Here is a 12,589-nt window from a genome sequence, read left to right as displayed (position 1 = left end):
TGGTGATGACTTACATTTGGTGGCATATTGTTCGATATTCTTCAGACGCTTCAATGATTCATGATCGCAATCGTTAACCAGTGCTGTACTGTGTCCAAAGGCAATCGATATTGCAAATACTGTGCGGATCACGCATCTCGCGCTCCAACATTTGGGCGCTAAAAGAAAGAAAGAATTAGTAAATGTTAAGTTCAATTTCGCTTAAAGTACTATAATGAAGTTGAGCAAAAGTTTACAAAGTTCAAGTGACCAAGTTACTTTGTGTTACTCCCCAAAATTTTATGAAGTATTAGCAATGCATAATATTTTTGTTATCAGCAAAGTACCATTAATGAGGGTGCCACATAAATAATGATTCAACAAATTTTTCAATGTAAATCAGTGCATTTTCGCATGAATTTAAGAAAAATTTGGAATTACCAGCAATGCTACGCCGCAATGTGAAGACAAAAAGCACTGATAATAGTTAGCGGAATAATCTGTCAAACATTATTCATTCACGTCATCACAGTGAAAATTTGCAAACCTGTTTCGAGAGCCAAGATATGACATTTATTTTGTATCCGGTCAAAACCGGAATTCGGTAGACCAACCTAAAGATAGTGCATCCCCGAGTTGGTAATTCAGATTACCGCGTTTTCCAATAAAAACTGTTTAGATATATGAAGAATCAGTTATATGGGAGCTAGGCTATAGTGACAGCAGAAGAGCTGCTTAAACGGAGGAGACAGATCGGCGACAGATGGACAAGGATAAATCGACACAGCTCGATGTTCTGATCATTGTAGAATATTTTTCCATGAGCCGATCCCTACTTCTTTTGGTACATACAATAGGGCTGGGACTATCCATATATTGAAATATTCGAGATGTTCGTATATGCGGATAAAAGTCGGATATCCGGTTAATATCCGTTCATTTCCTTTTCTGGATATCCGGATATTCTAATATTGTTCTAAAAATTACCGATTCTATCGAGTTGCAAAATAAATAATAGAACACTTCATTAATACACAAACAATATTATTTGTTGTTATTTTTAGATTCGAATATCTCCGACATCTATACACTATTCGGATATCCGAATACTTATAACACACTATTCGGATTTTTTTATTCAGTAAATCGAATGTCTGGATTATTCGTATAGAACTCCCAGTCCTAACTTATGTACAAACATCGGAACAAAGTAATAATATCATTTCATATTCATGAATATTTATTAGCATAAACACGGCGGCGATAGACTATGTATACAAAATAAATACATAGATATGTATATTAGGGTGCAACCCTCCCTTCAAAAAAAGCACTTTTTTCCAGCGCAATTATATTTAAAATATAAAGATTTACGTGAGCTGGATCGATTTGAAATTATCTACCTGCAATTCCGTCTGCGTATAGCTTACTTTTCCATATACTTGCAGCAGATTTTTTAAAGCTAAAAATGCAGCTTAGATGATTTTAAAAACAATGCCCCGTAGATACAGTTAAATGAAGTCGGCTCTAAAGTTGTATTGGTTTTTTGACGTAATTTCAATGGGATATCAGTAAAAATAGCTGTATCTAACTTAAGGCTGTTTCATACTGAAAGCGTTATTGACAAATGTATCTTAAGCTTAGAATGTTATATTAAATACACATCTGATCTTTGCAAAAAGCTTATTAGATTTGAGACTAAGGTCGAATACATGAATATGGAAATCGGATTTCATAAAATCTACTAGATTTATAAATATAGATTTAGAGCCACTTAGCGGATTAACATATGTCCGAGGAATATGCTGTCCAAATTTGATTGAAATCCTATTTTTTAGTTTTGAGCCAAGTTTTAACAAAGAAAACGTTTAAATTTTTATATACACAATTATGTTTATGTAGACTAGTTTTTAAAAATATTTTTTCCAAAAAATTACTTCAAATGATAGAAGAGTTTAAGCTTAAGAGGTCTGCATAAAAGTGTTAAAATTTTTTTCAACGGAATCAAACTAATGAGATTTGTGGAGTTTATTTCAAATCGGTCCAGTGGCAGATGTCTTAAAAAACGAGTATATTAAATTTTATAACTCCGGTGGAAAACCCGCATTTTTTTTTGTGAGGCATCCTAATGTACATATATATATTCCTTGCCGGTATGCCACGAAGAAAAGAACGCCGATTAAACGCTGACCAAGCCCGCCAAGCATTTATTGTTTGCATGAGAGTGAAACGTGAAGAAAGCCGGAAGAAGTTTATTGATTTTTGTTTTACTTATTACGCATTCAACAAATTGAATTTTTTTCTACACAGGTGATTACCAGCTTCTCTCCAACGACACTGTCGATGCTGAGACAAAGGAGTCGGCGAATGCAATAGCAAATCACAGCCATCGTCATCGTCCATCCAATTCAAATGAAATAAAACGCCTCGAAGCATTGCTTGAACGTGAAAGAAATCACTCTGAAACTCTGGAAAAGCAAGACAAGGCATTGCGTCAACAAATCGAACTGATAACAAAACGTGAAGCTGAACTGCAACGTATCGCCTCAGAGTATGAGAAGGATTTGGCCTTGCGGCAGCATAACTATAAAGTGGCCATGCAAAAAGTCGAGCAAGAGATTGAGCAACGCAAAAAGACTGAGGCACTGCTCGCCGAGACGCAGCGCAATCTGGACAACGAGCAAAAGATACGTACGCGCGAAATGAACAATAATCAGCATCACAGCGAGAAGATTGTCACATTAGAGAAACAGCTAGAGGAAATGGAAGAGAACTTCAAGAATGAAAATGAGCATGTGCAAAAACTCAAGAAGCAAGTGGCCGAATTGGGTTTGATCCAACAGGAGCTAGAGGGTAAATTGGCGCAATTGCAAGCATTGATTACCACCCTGCAGTCGCAAAAGGATTCGCTGCAGCAAGAAGTAGCTGAAACACAAGCGTGCTGGCACAAGAGAAAAATGCGCGCTCGCAATTGAAAGAACTTGTAAAAGAGTCGGAGAATAAACTCAAACAATGTCCAATGATTTGGATCGCACGACTCAGCGAGAGCAGCAGGCGCATGAGGATAATCGTGTACTAACAGAAAAAATATCCGATTTGGAGAAGGCGAAGCTAGTCTGGACTTTGAGTTTAAAGCGATGCAGGGTCGATATCAGCAAGAAGTGAAGGCGCATCAAGAAACCGAGAAGTCGCGAATGCTTAGCCGCGAAGAGGCTAATCTGCAGGAGGTGAGTTTTTAAAGTGAAAACTTTTTAGCAGCGGTAATGACAGTTTTTTATAAAAAACACTTAGAAATTTGACGCTTGGGTTGCAACAGAAATTTATATGAGTTTGAAGTTCATATTCATAATATATTTTTAACTATATTTCTTATAGGTTAAAGCTTTGCAGACAAGTTAAATGAAGAGAAATCGGCGCGCATAAAGCCGACCAAAACTCTCAGGAGAAGGAGCGCCAATTAAGTATGTTGTCGGTGGACTATCGCCAAATACAGCAGCGCCTTCAAAAGTTAGAAGGAGAATGCCGCAAGAAACGGAAAAGGTAATGGCGCTGCAATCCCAGATGGAACAGGAACACAGTAAAAAGAATACGTTGCTATCTGAGCTAAGTCTGCAAAGTTCAGAGGTGGCGCATCTGAAATCGCGTGAAAATCAACTACAAAAAGAGGTCATCTCCTTGCGGGAAGCGAAGCGTAAATTCGAAGAAGAAATTGCTCAAATAAAAAACACTTTGAATAAAGAAATCCTCTTGAAGCGCGAATATCAGGATCAATTGGAAGCCGAACAGTATTTCTCACGACTCTACAAAACTCAAGCGAATGAGCACCGCGAAGAGATATCGGAGCGTAGCCGCGAAATACAGGACCTGAAGGAGGAACGCACCTCCCTGAAGCACCAAGTGCAAGTGGCTGTGGCGCGCGCCGACTCTGAAGCATTGGCGCGCTCAATAGCAGAAGAAACCGTAGCTGATCTAGAGAAAGAGAAGACAATCAAGGAGTTTGAGTTGAAAGACTTTATGACGAAGTATCGCAACGAATTGGCAGCGAAGGAGTCGGCACTTACAGTAGCTAAAGAAACTGAAGCTGAATATGTAAAGAAATTGAATCAAAAGAACGCCGAAACCGACGATCTACTCCAACAATATAAGAAGCTGCAGGATGATATGTCTCAGCTGAGGGCTACGAATGACGAAGAGCTCGCAAAATTAAAGGAGAAGCTGCAGACCGAAGTGTTGCTGAAGCAGGTCGCAGTAACAAGCTGACGGAAGTGATGAACCGCCGGGACACGGATCTGCAAAGTGAGTCGGTCATCAGTCGAATAGATAATAATAAAATCCGAATCTTAATAAAATCCACTAACAATTATTTATATTACATTTATAGACAAAAAGGCAAGGCGCGCTCATCCGCCGAATTGCGTAAAAAGGAGAAGGAAATGCGTCGGCTACAGCAAGAACTCTCACAAGAGCGCGAGAAATACAATCAGCTATCGCTCAAACTCCAAGACGTGCAAAGCCAGATCATCGAAGATAGCCACGTAAGTAGACTTGTTGTTTTCAATGAATTCAAATCGGTTAAGATGTGAAGACGACGCCTTGGATATTAAAGAACGGACTTATAAGGAGATAATATACAAATGTGTTGATCTCTTCTATTTGCAGATCAAGCAGAAGCTGCAAATGGAAATCGATTGCAAGGCAACGGAGATCGAGCAATTGCAGTCAAAGCTCAATGAAACCGCCTCATTGTCTTCAGCCGACAACGATCCTGAGGATACTCAGGTACTTGTAAGTTTTAAATCATTTTCAATGTTACTAGATATTGTTTTACATTTTTCTTATCACTCGCCTATTAGGACTCAGTATTTGAGGGCTGGTTAAGCGTGCCAAATAAGCAAAATATACGTCGCCATGGGTGGAAGCGACAATATGTGATTGTGTCATCGCGCAAAATTATATTTTACAATACCGAAATCGACAAACAGAATACAATCGATCCTGTGCTTATATTAGATTTAAGGTAAATTGTCATAATTCAAACCAGAATCGCAATCACATATATTGAATTTCTTTATATTTCAGCAAAGTTTCCATGTGCGTTCTGTGACGCAAGGTGATGTGATACGCGCCGATGCCAAAGAGATCCCACGCATCTTCCAATTGCTGTATGCTGGTGAGGGCGAAGCGCGTCGACCGGACGAACAAAACCAATTGGATATAAGTCAGCTGCTGGCAGACGAAAGACCCAGTTCTATAATGTACAAAGGTAAGATATAAAAAAAAAATTATTCATAATGTGAGTTTCTTTTTATAAAAATCAATATTTCTGATCTCTTTCACACAGGCCATGAATTTGTTCATATAACATATCATATGCCAACAGCATGCGAAGTCTGTCCGAAACCATTGTGGCACATGTTCAAGCCGCCAGCGGCATATGAATGCAAGAGGTAGGTATACACAGCTTTTTTCGCAAACTTTTGCTAACGATCGTTAGCGCTAAATTAGTCTTATGTTAACAATTTCGAGCCTTTTAAAGTTTAGAATCTCGAATCTTTCTCTTCGTTCGCTTCTAATTATGTACCCTTTTTAATTTACCTAATTTGTTTCATTTAGATGCCGCAATAAGATTCATAAGGAACATGTAGACAATAACGACCCGTTGGTGCCGTGCAAATTGCATCACGACCCACATACTGCCAAAGAAATGCTGCTGCTGGCCGGCACACCCGACGAGCAGCATCTGTGGGTGACGCGTCTATCGAAGCGAATACAGAAATTCGGTTATAAAGCAAATTCGTCATCAAATAATAACAGTGGCGGCGGTGACGGTAGCAAAATATCACCAAGGTGAGCTTACAAGCACTTACAACCTGTTATTCTTATTACCAAACAAAAAAAACATATTTTTATTTTCGAAACATTCGTGCCATATACGTATCAATGCCCGCGGAAAATAAGATGTATGTATGCAATGTTTTGTACATACGCTTCCAACATAAATACATACAGTTACTATCGAAATTGAATATACGATGACTTTTTTTTTTTAAATATACACAATGTTTTTCATGTTAAATTTTTTTTAGTAGAATGATATTCAAATTTTAACTGTCTGGAAAATTCGCATAGATTTTTGTGCTGGCGGCGGACTATAGACTATCGACTATAGAAAGTGGGTGGAAAAAAGTCATGGTGACAGTTGATAGAAAAACTTGCTCATGCTCATTTATGTATGTATTTTTATTTATTTATGTTTTTTGTTTTTCATAAAAAAATATACTCTTGGAAAACTACAAGATTTAGAGTATTAGTAAAAAAATGTGTGTACCGGTTCGTCAGATAATCAAATTATATGCTTGTTTTTAGGGAATTTCATGCAGTTTCCAAATATAAATATAACTCGGATCTTTTCACGAGACTACAAATACACATATATACAAAATTTTCGATTTTTTATTTTTTATTATTTTTTTATTATTAGATTGTTTTGCGTAATTTCGCGAAAAAATAAAATGAGAATATTTACACCTAAGTACCTTTTAAGTACACATCTTTATACATATATCCCTCGTATTTCTTTTAGTGGAAACCAGAAAAACCATTATTGTTTGCTAAAATGCGTATTAACCATATTTTAATAAAACTTTACAAAAAAAATACAAAATATTTAACATGAAAAACATTGTGAATACATATTGAAAAAGGGTACCGTATACTAAATTATTTGAGCGGCCGCACATGTTTGTATAATTCACCTTACATTATTAATTCTAAAATCATAATTTTTCGATTTCTCTCTCTTCTTTTTATCTGTGTGTTGCTTAACACGTTCCATCTGAATATTGGCAAACTTTATTGGTAAACAATGCAAATATAAAATCAACACATGCGCTTGCTCGTAACCCGCAAATCTGTGTCTCCCGCCTTTCCTAACATCAAACCAATCAACCAACAATGCTACCACAACAAAAATTAAAAATAAACAATCCAATCAAATCGCATCAATTATTGCCATCAACAAACACCATATCGCCATCGTTATTATAATTTCTTTATATTACGCTCATTTGACCTTTGCTCATTCATACGCTTACATTCTAATGCATCTTTTGACGTGACGGAGCAGCCAGTCGACTCGTTCTGCTTACAAGCCATACGCAGTTAACGTACAAAGATCAGCTACGCTGCCAGCTAATTCATCATTGAAACAGTGATCCGCACGAAAATGCAAGAATAAAGAAGACAAACGATTTTGCGTGGAAAAATGCGTACGCACATATGTATGCATATTTGCGTATCAAAAGAAGAGTAGTAGAAAAAAAATATATTTAAAAAAGAAAATTATGAATGAGTGAACGAACGTATCATTTACAATATGTTTTGCATATCTTTAATATAGATATACATAGTATATACATACATGTATTAGTTATCACTAGTTTAAAACACGCATAGGCATACACGCGCATTTGCTGATAATTTCATTATTACATTTATTGAAATAATTAGTGTAAATAGATCAAAAAGAAGTGAAGTAGCAGCAGCCAATTATTGCAATTGCGCGCGCTTGTTTCATGTAATAATTTTCCATATAAAAAAGAAAAAATTATTTTTGTTACTGCTTACGTTTTGACCGAAATAATTCTTTAAGAGCATCATCATATCACCTTTTCTGCGAATTAACAATTACATACATATACAAAACATTTCTTCCTGTATGCTTACCTTATATGTATGTATGTACATACTATATATGAAAAGCAAAGAAGATGTGCATATGTAGCTAAACTAAGTGCATTTGTGCGTCGCTATTTATGTAAGCTTAATATGTATAATTACACATTTATTATTATTAGTACCTTATTAATCTATTACTATATCGTAACTAAAACCTAGATTTTAAGTATTTCGCTTTTGTAACTAAATTGTTTAGAGACGATAATAGCTGTGAGTGAATATGTTAAGAGCAATGAAAATAAATAAAGCAAAAGGAAAATATTAAACTAAAGCAACTAATCAACATAATCCCCAAAAAAAGGGAACTAAAAGGCAATCATTTTTATAATAGGCGCCCACAATTTATTGCAAAATTTATGAAAAATCGCATATATGGCGTTTGAGTTTACGAGACTACACAGTGTAATTGGAGTTTAGGCAAACTGCACGAGTTCGCTTTGGTCATTTTCTAAACAAAACATCTATGTTCAAGTTTTTAGATCAAAATTTTATCTACTTTCGTTAATGAACTAAAGAAATAGCCGTAGCATTTTACAGGCGTGGAATTTTCGCACAAACTGCAAACATTTTATTGAAACCGAATTTTTGGAATTTTTCACGACTTGGATCGCAATTTAGACGTACCAAAAACTAATTTAAACCTATTTTTATATTAAAAAAAAAGAAACGATCTAATATCCGATGCCCCGAAAACCTATTTGAAAACGAGGGGTTCCATAAGTCCTTATGAAATGAGTTTATTGGTACAGATAAAATATTGAATCTTTTAGCCTAGAGTAAACTACATTTACAAATTGAGTGAAATTCATTAAAAGTGAAAACCACTTTGTTTATTTACGTAGCTGGTTTAGCCAGATAAAACATAAAATATATGTACATATATTAAGTGTATTCATCTAAACTCTTAACGCCTCATATATTTATGGTATCGTAATTCAACTGTCATAATTTGTATCAGTACCAAATTAGCCATTACCAGCCAGCAATCCGAATCTCCTCTCCCAAATTAAGGGAAAACCAAAAAAGTTACTAATAGAAATATTAGCAATCGTTTCCAAAAAAAAAAAGGGAAGAAGATGAAACCAGCTGACTGTTTTGCTTGTAAAGAAATATAAATTGAGCGCCAGGAACATTTCTGAAAATAAAAACTGGTTAGTGCTTTCATAAATACACATAGCAGGCAGCGAAAAAACATATCGCTAGCTTTAAGCGAAAATTTGCTACGTCCAACGTTTTTTTTTTGTGATTTTTAGTAGAGAAAAGAAAAATGCCCAAATCATTTTCTTAAAATTTTGTGCAGAACTTTGAATGCAATACATATGCGTATTAAATGAAAACAAACAACTATAAGAATCGATGGTATTCGACGTTAATGAAAGTTTTTTTTATTCCATTGCTAATTTGATATCATATATTAATAGCTTTTCACATACAAAAAAATTGCTTATTAAAATTTATAAAATTAAAGGCAGACCTTCAAACAAAGATTATTCAGGTTTTATGGGGATTCTTATTTTATGAGCTCACGCAAAGATATTTGAGTATTAAAAGCAATTCCAATTATACATACCTACTCACGTACTGTCATATTCGTCTAACTAAGTACCACTAAGTACCATGTATGTATGTACATACATATATTCGTTACTATTTAAATTTTCAGTATACAACTGCATACTCGAAATGTTCCATTATTACTTATATTCCATAAACTTAAAATTAGCTTAAAGTAATATTAATGAGAAAGTTCTCCGTATATGCACGGAGAATGTTTTAATGATTCCATACTAATGTTACTTATTAATAATTGCAAACGTACATACAAATAAGTATTACAAGCGACATTTTATAAAGCGCATTTCGGCAATAAGTTGCTAAGCTATATAGGTATTTGTAAATTATTAATTTTTTTACTTAAGTGGCGAATCATGTATTAACAATGGTTGATGTAATTAAGAGCAAAGTCAAAAACAAAAAAAAAACTAGAAAAAAAAAACGAAACAAAATATAACTAAAAGCATAAAAAAATAATTACAAATTACTCGTATATAAATGAATTGCGTACTTTTAAGTGCTGCTTTCATAGCGTCAACTAAATCTTATTCGGCAGTTAACTTTGAATTTGTATACTGAAAAGCGAAAGCCAACTGCCGAATGTGAGCTATCTCCGCACTGTGAAAAAGTCCCTAAGCGGTAAAAAGAAAAGTAAATTCCAGCAAATACTTTAACTCGTTTTAGTAAATACATATATAAAAGCAATAATAAAGATAACGAAAGTTTTCATAAAAATTCCCTTTATGGTCTAATATGTAGTAGTACTGACATTAAAAAAAAAAAAATATGAAGCAGCTTATTAATCACTAATTGGTGGCAACCAGCTTCCCATTGCATTAACGCCATCAAAACAAATACATAGTGTGCAGCAATACAATATGTAGTAAGTTGCTTTTAGTGGTACAATTACATATTTATACACAGTGGCCAACTTTAAAGATATGCTTCTCTCGTCTTTAAAATATTTTTATTTTGAAATATTTGAATACTATTGGTATTTTTTTATGATTTGCTCCAAAGATTTCTCCTTATTTTGTGAATTGTGCATTGCTGCTGCGTTGTTTGCTTTGCATTTTTTTTATTTTATTTTTTTTGATTACGAATCATTTGTATTTGTTTTTTTATGAAATTTGCAAAACTTAAGTAAAAAACTTTGTTTTTGTATAAATTCATATTTTCCATAAATGTACATCTGCTTACATACATATGCATACGTACATATACTATATTTTATTTCAGTTAATTTATTATCAGACAAAGAATAAACAAAAATCTGAAAAAAATAAACAAAAATACTTTGTAAAATATTAAATGCTTAGTTTCATTTTTTAGTTTCTGGTTATCGTTGGCTTAATAAGAAAAGCGGTACACAGCTGCTTAACAATATTAAAGACCTAAGATCTGCGATTTTTTAAGAGAATTGCGCCCCGTGGCAAAATTATAAGAGGACCACATGTAGACAAGTTTTAACAATTTTTTTTTTTGTAAAATTTTAATGATTTTTTTTATAAAAATGTAGTTTATTCTTTAACAAAAACCGTATAAAACCAAGTTTCACACATGTTTAGAAAAATTTAACAATTTTCAACATTTTAATAAGATTTTTGAGAAAAATTGTGAGGGTGGAGTTTTGTAGTCCATTCAATTAATAGTGTGGCCGAATTGGGCTGGAATGCCCCCCATATGTACAAATTGAGATTAGACCCAACTATTTAAATATAGGTATGTCTTTGACTATCTATATAAAATTATCTTTGCCCGATTAATTTTGAAATACAGTCTGCTGCATTTTTGGAATGCCAAATTTAAGTTAACCGAATTCGAAAAAGATGCCGCTTAAAGAATGCTTAGAATTACTCATTCCAATAATGATTTCGCCAGCGCGTGAGGTGGGTTTTATATGGATGGAGATGTATGACAGGCTCAAATGTTGAGCTTGGTGCAGAAACGAATTCGCGTCATCGTCAACACTTGCACCCACAGCGGCTATGGTGAGTCTCTTCGAAGTTCCTCCCGGTATTAGCGATTATTTGCTGGGCGTGAAAAAGATGATAATTTTTACGTAATGCAGCCATCGGTTGATTGAGTGATTAATTGTTTAAATAATTTTAAAGCGTTGTAAGGTCGTAAAATATTCCATAGCCTGTACTAAGCAAATAAAAAAGGGATGATAGTGACATTTGACAAATGCCAAATGACAGGGTTTTACTTTCCCAAGCGCGAAATGGGCTGTTCATATCTTTAAATCCTTGGCTAAACACTAAAAACAAAACGAGTAGTTTTTTTATAGCTAGAACGCACTTAATGCTGTAAAAGTTGTCTTATTTTTAGACTACCGAAATTTTAGTGAAGCTCGAATGCGAAAGAAATTAATTGGAGCCGTTCTAAATTAAGTTAACGATATACTACTTATGTTTGTTTTGTAGGGTTTTCATGTTATTTGCATTCTAATATAATTTCTTCTCAAAAGGTTATTCACAAAGCGCTGCCTAACATACATACATAGACTATGCATACCCAGTGGGAAAATGTAATGCATAGTAATCGAAAAAATTATCAATAAAATAACCCTTTTCACATTCGAAAACGCATTTTTTCCACAGGGCGATGCCCTAAGAAAAGTGGGGCATTCAATTTTGCATTACCTAGCAGCGAGAAATGAATATGTTTTAATAAGAAATTTTTGGGTATGTAGTATGTAAATACACATTTTTAAAAGAACTTGGTTTAGTAAATTTTTTTTCAATGTCACTACACAAAACAATAAAAAGACTAAATTTGGAGCTGCGTTACTTCAATCCAGTAGAGGTGGGTGAAGTTGTGAAGAAGTACCAGGGGCGGTGTTGACTAGCATCAACCCGGTAAAACGAACATTTTTCAAATGAAAAAAATTTAAAGTAAAGTCTCTCTTGGCCATATGATTACCATGTGCTTAGAAATAGTTTTCTGTATGCGAATTGCCTTTAAACATAATTATTTCTTTCAGGGACCTGTAGTATAATTTTGCGAACCATTTTTTCGTAGAAACTTTAAACCTTTTAACTCTTACAAAACTAGGCCTTACTGATGCTTACTTTGAAGAAGTTAAACTGTTCTACGAATATGTCAAGTGGTTACCGAAGATGAAAAACTCATCCGATTAAACTTCAGTGAGCTATAGGTCTTTATCTAAATTTAAAGTAGTGCCACTAAAAAGAAATAGTGTTCAATAATTCGCTTTCAAACATAATTCATGCTTTCAGAGACTTATACTGAAATTTAGCAAACACTTTTTTCTTACAATTTTATACCCTCATTATAGGTAATTTTGACCCTTATT

The 12,589-nt window shown here is 34.2% G+C and overlaps 1 protein-coding gene across 1 annotated transcript; it reads left to right on the top strand.

Annotated features, from left to right (window-relative positions):
• Positions 1-2,279: 2,279 nt before the first annotated feature.
• On the top strand, positions 2,280-9,713 carry Rok (Rho associated coiled-coil containing protein kinase; the record flags this gene model as incomplete). Its single annotated transcript, XM_017630727.1, is given in 15 exon segments — positions 2,280-2,916; positions 2,919-2,981; positions 2,984-3,085; positions 3,088-3,210; positions 3,355-3,396; positions 3,399-3,500; positions 3,503-4,225; positions 4,228-4,279; positions 4,361-4,514; positions 4,639-4,764; positions 4,833-4,996; positions 5,064-5,242; positions 5,321-5,426; positions 5,593-5,826; positions 7,106-9,713. Coding segments are annotated over 15 exon segments (2,895 nt in total), but the record flags the coding sequence as incomplete, so codon positions are not given.
• Between the last annotated feature and the right edge of the window lie 2,876 nt (positions 9,714-12,589).

Source organism: Rhagoletis zephyria, unplaced genomic scaffold (genome assembly GCF_001687245.7).
Source record: "Rhagoletis zephyria isolate East Lansing unplaced genomic scaffold, Rhagoletis_zephyria_1.1 Rzeph_scaffold_08065, whole genome shotgun sequence".
NCBI classification, from domain to species: Eukaryota; Metazoa; Arthropoda; class Insecta; order Diptera; family Tephritidae; genus Rhagoletis; species Rhagoletis zephyria.
This window is presented reverse-complemented; position numbering and strand designations above follow the sequence as displayed.